Source organism: Panthera uncia (genome assembly GCF_023721935.1).
Source record: "Panthera uncia isolate 11264 chromosome C1 unlocalized genomic scaffold, Puncia_PCG_1.0 HiC_scaffold_4, whole genome shotgun sequence".
Classification (NCBI taxonomy): domain Eukaryota; kingdom Metazoa; phylum Chordata; class Mammalia; order Carnivora; family Felidae; genus Panthera; species Panthera uncia.
In genome coordinates, this window is record NW_026057585.1 from 52,943,188 (window position 1) to 52,958,562 (window position 15,375).

The following is a 15,375-nucleotide window of genomic DNA, read 5'->3' on the forward strand; positions in this document are numbered from 1 at the left end:
TTTCTTTATGGATTCATCCATCGATGGGCTTGCTTCCACCTCTTTTGTGGAAGCTATTGTGAATAATGCTGTGATGAACATGGGTGTACAAATATTTCTTTGAGATCCTATGTTCCGTTCCTTTGGATGTATATCCAGAAGTAGGATGGCTGGATCATATGGTAATTCTATTTTTAGTTTTTTGAGAAACATCCATACTGTTTTCTATAATGGCTGCGCCATTTTGCTTTCCCACCAATAGTGAACAATGGCTCTAATTTCTCCACATCTTTGCTAACGTGCTATTTTCTTCTTCTCCTCCTCCTCTTCCTCTTCTTCCTTTTCTTCTTCTTATAAAATAATGGGTCCTAATAATGGGTGTGAGGTGATGTCTCATTGTGGTTTTGATTTGCATTTCTTTAATGACACATGATACTGAGCATCTTCTCATATATTGTTGGCCATTTGTATATCTTCTTTGGAGAAATGTCTGTTTAAATCCTTTGCCCACTTTTCAATTGGGCTACTCTTTAAGTGCCAAAATTCAATCATTTTTATAAAATTAAATCTCTCTCATTTCTGAGAGGATTATTTTAGAGTGAGAGACCAAGCACCTTTAAACTTTAGCAAGTCATTTGATCAAGAGACCCAAGATATCCTTATGGACCTAAGATGGAGGGCTAGATTATAATGTCATCAGATAAATTTGAAATTTACCATGTGCCTGTACCCTATAAGGGTTAATCATTAAATCAACCTCAAATTGTAGAGAGCTAAGCTTGTGCCAACCTGCCTGTTTGACATTATCATTAACTGCTTGATGATGATACATTTATGAAACTTGAAAATGACCAAAATCTAGGAAAGATCCCTGATTATAGAAATAAGATGTATAGAAATAAAATATACAGGCTAAAATAATGACCCAAAAACAATTGAAATTTTACAAATAAATATTATAGCTTGCAGTTACGTTAGAGTTCTTGCTTAAAGAATCCCATGATTAAGCAAATCTACTAAATAATTTTTTATGTAACAAAACAAAAAAAAAAAAAAGAAAAGAAAAGTGGAAAAAGGAAGACTAATAAATTTTAATGAAGACTTGAAGTCTCAGTTGGACCCAGTAATAGCACAATGAAATTGCTCCAAAAATTTTTATATATGGCACTTTTAGCAAAAAAACAAAAACAAAAACAAAAACCAAACCAAACAAACAAACAAAAAAACATTCATTGGCAATACTGAGTAATGATAAAAAGTATCATGGTCCTTTTCTACCTTCACTGATTTAAAAATACCAAAAAGGTCTATTCTAAGAGCCATGTTTTTAAGAAGGGCTTTAAAAAAGCAAGAAACATTCAGAGGAAGAGGAAGATGGGTAAGGAAAGGTTGGAAGAGCTACATGCTCTTTAGACCAAATTAAAAATTAAATGAAGGATGTAATAGGTACTTTGGAATTTGGATGATAAATGACACCAGAGGTTACAAACTGGATCTAGTACATAGATTTGTTCCTTATTAGTTTTGTTTTTGTTTTTTCTAATTTGAGTTAGTGGTCAACAGTTTTTAAAAATGAGGGGATTTCACATAGAAGTTTTGATTTCAGACTTACAAATGCAGACTTTGAGCAGTGGGAGCCATCCCACAACCTCTTTGGGGTGGTGAGATGTCCCTGTCTCTGAAGGTCTCTGGCAATGGTCAAATAGAGCCTGGATAGTTTCTATGGTTCCTCCCAAAGCTCTCTGATTTTATAATCTGATTTGACATACCTTATTTAGACCCCTACTGTACTTTTGGCTTTCTTGCGAAGTAACTGATTTAAAGTTAGTGATGAATATTTAGTGATGAATATTTTTCCCTGAGTGTCCTCAGATCCAGTATTGGTCTTTTCTCCTCAGCTCTATGCTGAGGCTGACTTCTATGGACAATATCCGTGGGCACCCTTGTCCTCTGGCTTCCAGTCAGGTTCAGCCAATGGGAGACATTGGCAGGACAAGAAGAACTGCCCAGGGCAAGAAGAGTATGGTTCACATGTTTGTTCCCAGGCTTTCCCCTTGCTGAGTTGCAGAGGATTGACTGCCTCCCTCTATTAAAGGCCAGAGCCTTTGAACAGCCCTCTCTTCAGCCTCAGCTGTGTTCCACAAGGTAAGGTAACCAATCATTCGTTTGACTCCTCAAGCCTTGGATAATGCCTCCCACTTCTGCTAGCCATGGGTCCTTCACCTTATTGGTTTCTCCTAATTCTGCCAACACCTTCATAAACAGTCTCTTTATGAAGTTCTCCATAGTGTGTCTGCTTGTCCCTTTTGCTTTCTGCCAGAATCTTGGCTGATAGAAAGCCAATAGCAGAGATCACTGTGGTGTTGTATCAGAATTCTGTCACCAAAGGGTTAAAGTGACCAGGAGCCCTTCCCATTGGCATGGTGGTGGGCCAAAAGAGTTAAGAGCTTCCCAGAGCTTATTGCTGGAGCAGCTGACACACTGGGTACATGACTCAATATATTTTGAGAACAATAAAAATACCTTTGAGAAAAATTAATTTATGGTTAAAAATGTTTATGGAACATGACTTAGTTATAAGTTTTGGGTAACTATTGTTCTTTACTTTGTCAAAAATGTATAGAGACTGGAGAATAAAGTACATCTTGAAAATCTCTGTAGCATAAAAATAACTCTTCCGGAAAACTTCAAACCATACAAAGCAGTGCTCTATTCCTCCCTCCGTTCCCCCTCCCCACCATCCAATTCACTGTAATGTTCAATTTTGGTTTGAAGAAATGGCTGAAAGACAAATTGCCTTACAACAGGTCTTCTATGAAATATGGGAGAAGGCTGCTGACAGAGTGAGTTAAAAACTGCAGTGTTCGCAATCTGGAAAACATCTGCCTTGCCCCGAACTGTAAACCACCACATTGTAGAAAATGGTTTGTGACAAAGCAGAACCCAGGGCGGGTGTTTGTAAGGTTATGGGACAAGTCAGGGCTATTCAGGCACAGAACTGGGCAATGTGCCCTTTGGCAAACTGTTGCAAGCCAAGGACTTAAAAGGAAATACAAAAGTAATAGGCCAGGTATGAAAACTGCAAGTGGAGCCAAATGGCCCACTAATTTTTTTTTTTTTTTTTATCATTGGGCACTCTATGGTGAAACTGGTTGAGGACTAAAACAATACCGCTGCTTGGAAGTTCTAGTTGTTTGGTAGAGGTCTCTCAGATGTGCTAGCCTGGCTGGCGGAAGAAACGTGGCCTCTAGACTTAATCTACAGTAGAATAAAGGACGGAGGTTTGAAGAGGAAAACACCACTACAATCAAGATTCAGCTTCGCCATACAATTTGAGAGAGGAACCAACAGAAGATCTCAGATAGCCGGGGGAGAGAGAAAGAACGTTAAGTCTTGTGGTAGAATACAGCCAAAGTCAAATGGTCAGATCATGCAAAAGCTGCTCCCAGAGAAACAGGCCTTTTCCATGGATCTGCCCCCAGGGCTGCATAGAAAAGCAATGATAAGGGCTACAGTGAAACTGTGAACCTGGGAGGTGTGCCTAGGTGCCAGTTGGAAAGAACATAGGCAAATGTTTCTTTTTCGACGTAGTTTCCACCCAACCCACAGTATTTGGCTTGGAAGGTGGCCACAGTGACTAGAGGTAAAGGCGTAGTGAATGAAGGTTTGCAGGCAGGATCTCAGGGAAAATGGCCAACTCTGAGGACTGGGGACGTGGGGCTGCCGGGAAGGGAGGAGAGGTGGATTTAACGGGAAATGGGCAAACATTGCGAGCCCTGCGTGGAGCTGCTGGGGGAGCTAGTCCTCATCAGGGCTGAGGCTGAGTGGAGCACCTAGGGTCTCTCAGAGTAGATGACTTCCTGGCTGGGGCCCTACTCCTGCATGTGTGGAGCTGCAAATAAGAAAATCAATGGACAGCAACCCAAAGACCTAGATAGTTCATAGTGATCAAAAGGAGGAAAATGATAAAGCATCGTTTATTCCTCTGAATAACCTAGAATTTGTACTTTAAGGTAACTGTGCCATGGTGAACAGAAGACTGGACCTAGAATCCTGTGGACCTGGTTTGAATCTTGGCTGTAGTAAAAACAACATTGCCTCAGCTTCTCCATCAGTAAAACGGAGAGGATACCTTTATCCTGTGGTTATTATGAGGATTCATTAATTCAACACATTTTATTAAACATCAGCTAAGTCCCAGGCCAGATGCTGGTGTTAAGGAACCTGGCACAGTGTTCAACAGACCACAGTCATAACTAAAATGCCAAGCATGTAACGGCGTACATAAATTGTCAGAGCTATAAGACAGTGTTTAACGTGATTCATACTTTTTCCATCAGATTCTTTCACTAGATTGTAGGCTACATGAGGGCATGCTTTGATCTACCCTGTTCACAAAGTCTGAAGCATAGTAGAAGCCCAACACAAACTGGTTTCAGTGAGTGACTAAATAAATAATTAACTGTTCGAGTTGTTGTTAGATGCCTGGGATAGGGAGGAAAAGACAGGGAGGATGGGAGGTCAGGTCTCGCCCAAACTATCTTTTGTCCTGTCACTTCCTCCAAGCACTGGCTTGGGCACATGCACAGAGTCCTAGCCAATTCCCAGAATTCACAGCAAACATATTTGGTTGTGTTTAATTTTATGTTCTGTCTTAAAGCGAAAGTTTGCAGATAAAACGGTCTGTGGCAGACCGTTCTCAAATGCCTTTATTCTAGAAAGTACAACAAATGCTCACATTCTGCATTTAATTAGGCCTCAACTCCTTTTAGCCTTACTTGGTTGAAACGAAAACAAAAGTTATCAGTAGGAAAATGAGAAACCACATGGAGATTTTGAAATCTCCTCAACTTTTACTTAACTAAAGAATGCAGGAACATTCCCATGAGATTCCATCCCATTTTCAGAGGGAGAAGGGAAAGGACTCATTTCAAATCTGCCCCACACGATTTCAACTCATTGTAAGATGAAAAGTTATCCTCAGTCTCTCTCTCTCTCTCTCTCTCTCTCTCTGTATATACAGATACACCCATACATAAATCATAGAGTACACAAGACCAGCTATAGGTTTGAGTCCTGAGTTCATTTCTTATTAACCATGTGGCCTCGGAAGTTATTTCACCTCTCTATGTCTCTGTTTTCTCTTCTAGGGTAGAATAAAATGCAACTCACTGGATTACAGAACTATTATACATGAGATAATGCATTAAAAAACTCTTAGCACGGTCTTTGGCTCATTATAAACACTCAATAAATGGCAACTGCTGTTTAATGTTATTGTTTTTTTTAAGTTTATTTATTTATTTTGAGAGAGAATACTAGCAGGGAAGTGTCAGAGAGAGAGGGGACAGAGGATCTGAAGAGGGATCTGTGCTGAAAGCAGTGAGTTTGATGTGGGGCTTGAACTCACGAACCGTGAGATCATGACCTGAGATGAAGTCGGACTCGTAACCAACTGAGCCACCCAGGCACTCCTGTTTAATGTTATTATTATTATTTTCTTAATGTTTTTTTAAATTTATTTTTGAAACAGAGAGAGACAGACCATGAGCAGGGGAGAGGCAGAGAGAGAGAGTGAGACACAGAATCTGAAGCAGGCTCCAGGCTCTGAGCTGTCAGCACAGAGCCCGATGTGGGGCTTGAACTCACGGACTGTGAGATCATGACCTGAGCTGAAGTCGGATGCTTAACCAACTGAGCCACCCAGGCGCCCCTAATGTTATTATTATTTTATAGTTTAAATTGCATAATTTTTTAATAATATATACAATATACTATATTATATAGTCTAAATTGTATAATTCCTATCCAGTCTCAGGGTTCCTCAATCCTGGCACTGTTGACATTTTGGGTTGGATAATTCTTTGTGTGGGTCATTCTGTGCATTGAAGGGTGTTTAGCAGCCTCTCTGGCCTCCACCCAGTAGAAACCAGTAGCATCTCACAACCCCACCCAGGAGTGATGACCAAAATATCTTGAGACATTGCCAAATGTTCCCCAGAAGGCAAAACTTCTGCCGATTGGGAAGCAGTGGTATAGAACAAAGAGCAGTAAGTGTCCTAGACATAGCAGACCTAGTTTCTATTAGTTGATTTGTGGTCTTGGGTAAGTCTTACCACTTCCCTGGGCCTTGATTTACTCATATGGTGAAAGAGGGCAGGAAATTCCTACTTTATCTTTCATAATTGTGTAAGAATGAAAAGAGAAAAAAAAAATCAACTGCCCTAAACAAGTGTTATCAAAGTGGGATGCTATTATGATTAGGTTGCTAGAGGTGGTCTATCCAGGGGCAATTCTGAGAAGCCTTGCCTGGGCACAACAGCTGATGCCAGCCTGTTTTCTTTTTTAATTCCCACACGGGGGAGCCACTGGCCTCTCAGCAGCTGCTTCCAGATCACATGTCAAGTGTTCCCAGTGTCTTTAATGGATGTCTTTGTGGCTTGGCTTGAAGAATTCAAAAGGAACTGTTTTCTTTCAAAATGAAATGAAAACGTTCTTTTTAATAAAAATTATTATTGTAAGTGGTGAAAACTGCCTCGTCTTCTCTAGGCTTAACATTCTAAATCTATCTCACATGACTAGACCTAACCAGTCATCAGAATGTTAACTGTGTCCTCTGCTGATTGATATTCAGAGAGAAATACCCTGAGTGTTTCTAACATCACTGTACTGATTAATACTGTAATAATACAGAGTAATACCACGATGGATTTCCTTATTGGCAAGGGAACACTTTTCGATGTCCTATCATATTATGAAAATCTACATACTGGAATTCAGAGGTGAGGCCTATTGTTATTCTTTTATTTATTTCTGAAAAATCTTTAAATGGGAGATAGCAGAGTGTTTGGGAAAAGAGCATGAGCTTTGAGTTTGGTCAGAGCTATACGTAGATAGATGAGAGTCCAAGGTCTAATCTCACCATTTGTGTGATTTAGACAAGTCCTTTAGTCCTTCTGAACCTCAGTGGACTACATTAATAACACCTACCCCACAGGGTGGTTATGAGTTTTAAATGCATACAAATACGTAAAGCATGGGGCACTGTGCAGGCACCTGGTAAGTGTTCTGTAGATGTAGGTGATCTTTCTCTCTCTGTCCAGTCTGAAAGACTGTTCAAGGATTTCTTTTATCCCTCAGAGTGTGTATTTGGTCTGATTGCTTCAGGAAGGTCATTGACATGAAAACAGTACTTTTTAGATAGAACTTAGAGTCTTGACTATACTAAATTAATTGTAATAGAGCTCGAATCAGCTAATCAACAAATTTTCCAGTTTATGAACAAATTATCTCCCTTCTTCTGTGGGGCGTTTGTTGGAAATCAAGGGTCAGAAGTCATCTAAAGGACAAGAGCATTTACCCAGAGTGGAGTGAACAATGTGTTTCTTCCTTAAAACAATTCATTTGGTTTCCCTGAGGACACATATCAGTATTCTGAATTATCATGGTAGAGTAGCAAGAAGGTGAGCTTAGAGTCAGACAGACCTGCCATTTACCAGCAACATAGGGTTAATAAAATACCTGTCACAGGGATGTCTGGGTGGCTCAGTTAAGCGACTGACTCTTGGTTTCAACTCAGGTCATGATGTCATGGTTTGTGAGTTTTAGCTCTGTGTCGGGCTCTGCAGTTGGCAGCACAGAGCCTGCCAAGATTTTCTCTCTCTCCCTCTCTCTCTGCCCCTCCCCTGCTTGCACTGTCTCTCTCAAAATAAATAGATAAACTTAAAAAAAAAAATACTTGTCACAGTGCAAGGGTGAGTATAAATAAAGCCCATGACAACCCCAAGTACCATGCCTGGCACATGGAAGGTGCTCAGTGAGTATTGCTTTTATCCTTGACTCTCTTACAGATCTTTGTACCTTAACTAGTTTAAGAGAAGAGGTGGAAACTAAGTAAATGATTATAAATCTACATTTTATTTTTATTCCTCTCCTATTAATGTGGAATATAGCATGTGAGAAAAGTCATGAGTTACTAAGAGCAAACCATTTAAAAAATACAGGATAATTTGCTTTGAAGTTTCCAATGGTGGCTCTGGAAGAGTTTTACATCATAATTTGTTCTTTATGCTGCATATGAAGGCATTTTAAAGTCCAGACCACAAAAGGGGTCTGGTCACCTCCTTCTCAAACTTGGCATGTTTAAGCACCCATAAAACCATTTTGCAAGAGAAGACACTATGGTAACAGGTAACACATAAGAATGAAATTATAAAATAAGTTTCCCAAATTTTCATCACTAAGGTTTCTTTTTAACATTTTTATTACTTCTTCCTATGGACCTCTTTAGTATGTTTTAGCTTCCTCTTCTTTGTTCCATAACATTTGTGCTAACTTCTATTGTATCATACACACTGCATTGTGATTGTAATGTGAATCACATTTTATTTCTCTTTCAAACCCCCTACTCCACAGTGGGCTCTCAAATAATATTTGCTAAACTCAGAGCAAACATTCCTTATGTAGACTGCATACTAATTAGAGTAGATTCCTCTTTATATACTGCCCAGACAATAATTATAATAGATAATATTCATTAAGCATTTACTATCTTCCCGATTTCCTAGAATTTTTCAGTTAACAACTCATTCATCCTCCCAGGTGGATATCATTATTAGGTCCCTGTTATTGTTATGGCTTTTCCTGCAGTGACATCGTACTCTCCCTCTATGCTGGGGAAACCCAGTTGACATCATCTATGAGAAGAAGGACCAGGAAGATGAGTCAGTTCCAAAACAGTCCCAAACTCCAGGTTTCACCCTTGCTTTCATGGTCTTTCTCCTACCCTCCAAACATTTTTTCTAGACAAAAACAAAACAAAACAAAACAACTCCAAAAAACAGAAAACAAAAAACTGATTCAGGTATTTCATTTTCTTTCCACACTTCTGCAGCATAAAAGGATGACACAGAAGACACAGTTTATCTACACTCTGCCCTGGATGACTGAGTAATGGGTGCACTTGGACATGGACCATTGCAGGTAATATCTTTTACTACATAAATGACTGTGACAAGTGGTTTCACGCCTGCACCATTTTCCCTACGAACCACAATGGTTGCAGGAATAAGGCAGTTTCCTCCCCGAGAGTGTGCATTGGTACCCTAAAAGGTGTTTTATGCAGAAACAGCAAGGTTTACCTGTCTTAGAAACCCAGTTTGAGACCAAAAAAACACTATCCATCTCCTTTGCCCCTCATAGACTCTCCTAAGGGTGGGGCGGGGGGGGGGGGGGGGGATGGAGAGGGGATTTTTAAAGGTGACTGAATACATTAAAGGCATTTACCACATGCTGGGATGTCACACAGGTCAGACTTAAAGTTTTCATCCAAGGTGAAGCACCAGGGGGCCTCCTTCTGATTCCCCGGATTGCGGCAGTAGGAATGGCCTCCATTCAGTTCTGGGAAACGGAGAGCGGTGAAGGTGTGCGTGTGGGGGTACTGAGAATTCCACGGCTGGCACTGGCGCCCTGATTTGGTCACGCTGACAGTCCCCCGGTAATCCACACCTGTGCTGTTATAGCACTTGTGGTCTGAAAAACAGAAGAGAAAGGCCCAAACTGAGAGCAAGAAACAGGAGATGCTGGAACTTCCAGCCAGCCGTTTCTGGAGGGAAGACGTGCAATTAAGCTCATGGCTAAGGCTTCCCTGCTGGTCAGGGGCCATGTGGGCAGTCTCCCTGCTTGCTGGGCTGGGACATAGGTCCTGCCTCACAGTTACATTCCTGGGAGGATTTAAAGCTTATGCTTCAGGAATAAAACCAGTCCTCCACATGCATTTTTAATACTGAACACAGAAAAAAAAAAAAATCAGAACTGGGGGCACAGGAGTAATTTCCTAGTGAATGGCTCAGGAAAGGTTCAAGCTGAACTGCTCTTTCCATTTCTGCTTGATGTCTTTAGACATGAATCGTGTGATAAAGAACCTAGTTCCCAGCAAATGTTCATTAGGAGCAGTGAATTATGAGTTTCTCACAGGAGTTGGGGGCACTGTGTGCTGATGCACTGGATATTCGTGAAAAGCAAATCCTCTCCCCAGGTGACCACCATGGCACTTACTTGAAAGCACTGTAAAAATCCATTAAGTTGAAATTAAAATATGGAGGGGCAATGATAAAATAATAGTAATAATAATAGTAATGAAGATATCACTATTATTATGTGCTAAGCCTAGTTCTAAGCATTTTAGATGCATTAACTCATTTAACTAATAGAATAATATTAAATACCAAAAGGAAACTAAAAAATTACCAGCAAAACTTAACTCTAGGTAAATGGAAAATTACAGAGGAACAGAGGTGAGAAGACAGTGGAGAGAGGCAAGCCCCATGTATATATTTTAAAAATTGTGGTACAGTACACATATCGTGAAATTTATCGTTAGTGTCTTTAGAAGATTCAAAACATTGTGCAACCTTCACCACTATCTCATTCCAGAACACTTGTATATCATCTCAAAGGAAACCCTATACTCGTTTAGCAGTCACTCCCCACACCCCCTTCCCCTGGTCCCTGGCAACCACTAATCTGCTTTCTATCTCTATGGATTTGTCTTTCCTGGATATTTCATATAAAAGGAATCACACAATGGCGTCTGGCCTTTTTCACTTACGTAATACTTTTCTTAAGTTTCAGCCATGCTGTAGCATGTAACAGGATTTTATTCCTCTTTATGGATGAATAATATTTCATTCTATAGATACACCACAATTTGTTTAGCCACTCATCCACTGCTGGACATTTGGGTTGTTTCTACCTTTTAGCCATTGTGTATAGAGCCGCTATGAACACTTAACACACAAGTTTTTGTTTGAACACCTATTTGAAATTCTCTGAGTGTCTACCCACGAGTGGCATTGCAGGGTCATACGGTAATTCTATTTAAGTCATTGAGGAACCAACAACTATATTTAAACATTTATTATCGGGGTGCCTGGGTGGCTCAGTGGGTTGAGTTTCTGACTTTGGCTCAGGTTGTGATCTCCTGGTTCGTGAGTTCGACCCCCACATGGGGCTCGCTGCTGTCAGCACAGAACCTGCCTCGGATCCCCTGTCTGTCTCTCTCTGTTCCGCCCCTGCTTGCATGCTCTCTCTTTCTCTCTCAAAAATAAATATTAAAAAATAAAAATAAAAATGCATTCTCTTCATGAAGCTTCTTTTTTTTTATTTTTTTAATTTTTTTTTTAACGTTTATTTATTTTTGACACAGAGAGAGACAGAGCATGAACGGGGGAGGGTCAGAGAGAGGGAGACACAGAATCTGAAACAGGCTCCAGGCTCTGAGCTGTCAGCACAGAGCCCGACGCAGGGCTCGAACTCACAGACTGCGAGATCATGACCTGAGCCAAAGTCGGCCGCCTAACCGACTGAGCCACCCAGGCGCCCCTCTTCATGAAGCTTCTTAAAGATAGTTACTGCATGTAATCTACCATTGAATGCTAAGCCCCCACACAGTATTTAGCCCATCGGAAGGTAATCTGACTACCAATATGAATCATTACTACAGATCAAGGTCCAGTTTTCACTGTGCCATGGGGTTGCTGGCCCCCAGGCAGCACAGAAGGTCAAGAGTCACCTACTTTTATTTATGGGATCCGCCATGGGAATTCCAATCCGGATGCAGTTTGCGGCTTCGGGGCTCTCTGGCTGGGGGAGATCTTCACAGTTTGGTAGTTTCAGCCTCATCAGGATCATGGGATTTGATCTTGCAAAAATGTACTCTGTTTGACACAGGACGTTCTCCAGGATTTCACATTCATCGCGACACAAGTCCCGGGGCTTAGGGATGGATGAGGTTTCGTCGCAGTACGGGAAGGCATAGTGGCACAGGGAAGGAATGGCAAACTGAGAGCACTTATCAGATAAGTGGCTGGAGGTGCCAATCATGGTGAAGGCAGCTGGAAAACAAACACAGTTATTAACTCCCAGGGGCCAGGGTTTATCTCCTTCGGTTATCTAGTCAACAGATATCAGATATAAACACACACTGGAAGGAATCCGCTGTGCTCAAATAGACAAGGCCAAGAAGAGATTCAGTTCAGATGTCCAGGCAGCTTACTTTCACTGGCTTGAAAAAAAATCATTTTGACTACAAAGTTAAAAAAACAGGATTAAGTTACATATGTACCATTTCCTAATAAAAAGAATTAATTAGGTTAAAGCACAATATATTTTTCATTTTTACTACAAAGCAAAGAACTTTGTGTTTCATCCGGTACGTTTTATTAGTTTTGTGCAGCTTCTAAAACATTTGACAGCTGCAGGGCAGAACTTGCTTTATGCGGCGGCTGAGGCTGATCACAGGATTTAGATCTGTGTCTTGCCTCTGAATTGGATGACTTTGGGGAACTTGTCTAATTTCTTGTGGCTTGAATACTTTCTATTCCATCTTCTGAAAATGAGGCATTTCTCTTGGAGGTTCTCAAAAAAGCACAACTCAGTGGTTGCAGTGTGTGTATTAGTGGTCACTCAGCCTAACCTCTTATCCAGTTTGGCATCCATGTATAAAAAGAGTACTAGCGTCCCTTTGCAAACCTCCATTGACAAGAGCTTCTACCTCATTATAGATGGGTGATGAAACATTTACGTTGGAACTCCCATTTATTTTTGTGAATACTTAGTGAAGAGTATGTCAAAATGTTCTTATGTTAAGTTAAAATGTGCCTTCAACAGCCCCTCCCATCAGTCCTGCTTCTGCTTTCTGGAATTTCACAGAGTCCTTCCTCCTGAGAGCCTGAGGTCTTTAGCAAGGCAACTACAGCTTTCTATGGTTGCTTCTCCTGGTTGAATAGCTCCCCTGGGCCCCTCTTAGTGCCTTCAAATTCCTCATAGGACATAGTTTCTAGACTTTTTGCTGTTCTGTGTGCCTGCCTCAGGTTTGTTCTTGCCTCATAAATCCTAAGGTTGCCAGATAAATAAACTACAAGGCACTTAGTTACATTTCAATTTCAGATAAATATTTGGAACACACGCATACTAAAAAATTATCCATTGTTTATCTGAAATTAAAATATAACTGGGTGTTCTGTATTTTTATTTGCTAACACTGACAGCTTATCAGATTCTTATAAGGGCAATTTTAATGGCTTGAAAGGGTACATGGCACTGAGGCATCACCACACTAATGCAGTAGTTCAAGGCCACTATAACCACCAGAACCAGGGGTGCAAAATTGTACAAGGTGGCCTATATTACTTCACTCCTGCATTCTAGGAAGTGCTTCACTATTAGATTCAAAATATACTTTCAATTCAGAAAAATGAGGGGTAAAATATAGAAGGCTAGAGCAGGAAGAGACATATGATCATCTTGTCTTATCACTCACTTCACAGATGAAGAGACTTTCATGGAGAATACGAGATTTCCCCACAGTCACAGTAATGGCATCCAGAATTCTGGACTCTAAATTGTCTTAGCACTTACGGGACTTTTAGTCTACACAATGTTGTTTCCAAATAGTAAGCTCTTTGAGGGCAGAGATGTAACCTGGCTTATTCACCACACTATCGTGTCCCCAGCGCCCAGCCCAGTACCTGATATACCAGAAACACTAATAATATTTATGGAGTGTCTGAATAAATGAAAGACTTTTCAGAGCATCTTTTCCCTCTAAGAGCAATAACCTTCAATAAAGTATTGTTATGCACATTCCAGAGCACAGAGATCGTATCTCAGGCTTCTTTGTGGTCCTGCTCCTAACGCCTGTGCTTCTAACCTCCAACCCCTAACCCTTTATCTTTTGTTAAAAGAAGAGCTCAAGAAAACTTGCAGTGAGAAAAAGAGTTACACAAGGTATCAATACAATGTCATTGGCGTTACTTACCTGTGATCTGATTTTCTATTTCCCCTTGCATGTGCAAAGACTCCATATAGACAGTGCGGTTGCCAATAAATCTTGCACATGCAATCCCTCTGTATGGCTGACAGAATCCATCTTCTTCATACTCATCTCTAAAACCAGAGCACAAGCATTAGCTGGTGCAATATATCCACATTCAGTCGGCTCTGACTGTGCAATGCGCTAAACGGTCGCTAGGGGGAGAAGCTGGGCACATTATCCCAAAGACTGGGCCGAGGAGTCAGGCTCGGCCTCAGTTCCATCCATCACTTCAAACATCTGCTGGTCACGTTGTTCAAGTTTCCTTCACCCCCAGAAAATCATTCTAAGCACAAAAATCATCCTTAAATATGGGAGAAAGCACTTATTTTCGCAGCTGGTGGTGGGCTGGAAGATGATGTAGTTATAAAAGTAAAGAGGAAATGAGTTGGAAATCTGGGCACATGTTCTACAGTTTTTTGTTTTTTAAGCACAGATTATTTCTGCGTCATTTGCTACAAAGGCGTGGGTGCATTATCCACAAGACCCACTCCAACTGATGTGTCAATTAGGAGGCTCCGTGGGGTGAGAAGCTGGGTGCAGCTGGAAAGAAACCAGAGGGCAGTGCAGTTATGTGGCTCCTCACTGCTTAAGACCCATTATCTCTACCCTGCAGAGAGAGGTCCAGGCAAACTGTGGATCGCACAATTTCAAGAGTCACTAAATCCCAGGAAATCTAAAGAAAATGGCAATGGAAATCTTGCTTTCATGATTCCCTGAAAACTTTTAAAACAATCTTAAAGTTTTAAAACATTTTTTCAAGTTTATTTATTTATCTTGAGCAAAAGAGAGAGAGAGTGGGGGAAGGGCAGAGAGGGGGAGCGAGAGAATCCCAAGCAGGCTCTGCACCCACCGCACAGAGCCCAGTGTGGGGCTCGAACCCACAAACTGTGAGATCATGACCTGAGCCTAAACCAAGAGTCGGCTGCTTACCCGACTGAGCCAACCAGGCCCCAATCTTAAAAAACGTTGTTACCTCAAAATTATGATAATAAAAAGGTAGGGGGAGTAGATCTTATTCTGGAGACAAAGGGTAATGTGGCTAGTGACAGTCCCAGATAATGTGGTTAGTGACAGTGTGGCAAATGGCTAGAGAGCTAAGGCTAGAAAGTAGGACCCAAGATGGCAAATTCAGCCTGAAAGGATAGAGGCCATAATATCCTACAAGGGCCTGCGATAAACACAAGACAACAGAGTACAGAATAGCCAGCTGCTTCTCAAAAGCAGACCACGGCCAAACAAAAGGCCACCTGCTAGGCTTCTGGGCTGACTTCCACCCTGGATGCTCCTCTTCTGTTAACCTGGCTGGAACCACCAATACACTGTCTGAATGAAAATATTTTTCCTCTTTGGTTTCGTCTAAGTTAAAGTACTGTAGACCAAAGTCAGGAGAGTGAAATTGTCTTCCGGGGCTTAACATTGCATGTCCTTAGAATCTCTCCGAGTCCTCTGAGCTACGGTTTTCTTATCTATAAGAAGATAATAATTGACCTCTCAACCCTAGGAGTGAAAGTCATGAGGAT

The 15,375-nt window shown here is 41.0% G+C and overlaps 1 protein-coding gene across 1 annotated transcript in view; it reads right to left on the reverse strand.

Annotated features, from left to right (window-relative positions):
• Positions 1-15,375, reverse strand: part of ROR1 (receptor tyrosine kinase like orphan receptor 1) — a 398,760-nt gene that overhangs the window by 25,336 nt on the left and 358,049 nt on the right. The window contains exons 5-7 of the mRNA XM_049617051.1: positions 13,799-13,926; positions 11,556-11,873; positions 9,265-9,510 (exon numbers count right to left, since the gene is read on the reverse strand). Of these exons, the coding sequence (XP_049473008.1) occupies positions 9,265-9,510; positions 11,556-11,873; positions 13,799-13,926 (692 nt within the window). The remainder of the gene's footprint in view (positions 1-9,264; positions 9,511-11,555; positions 11,874-13,798; positions 13,927-15,375) is intronic.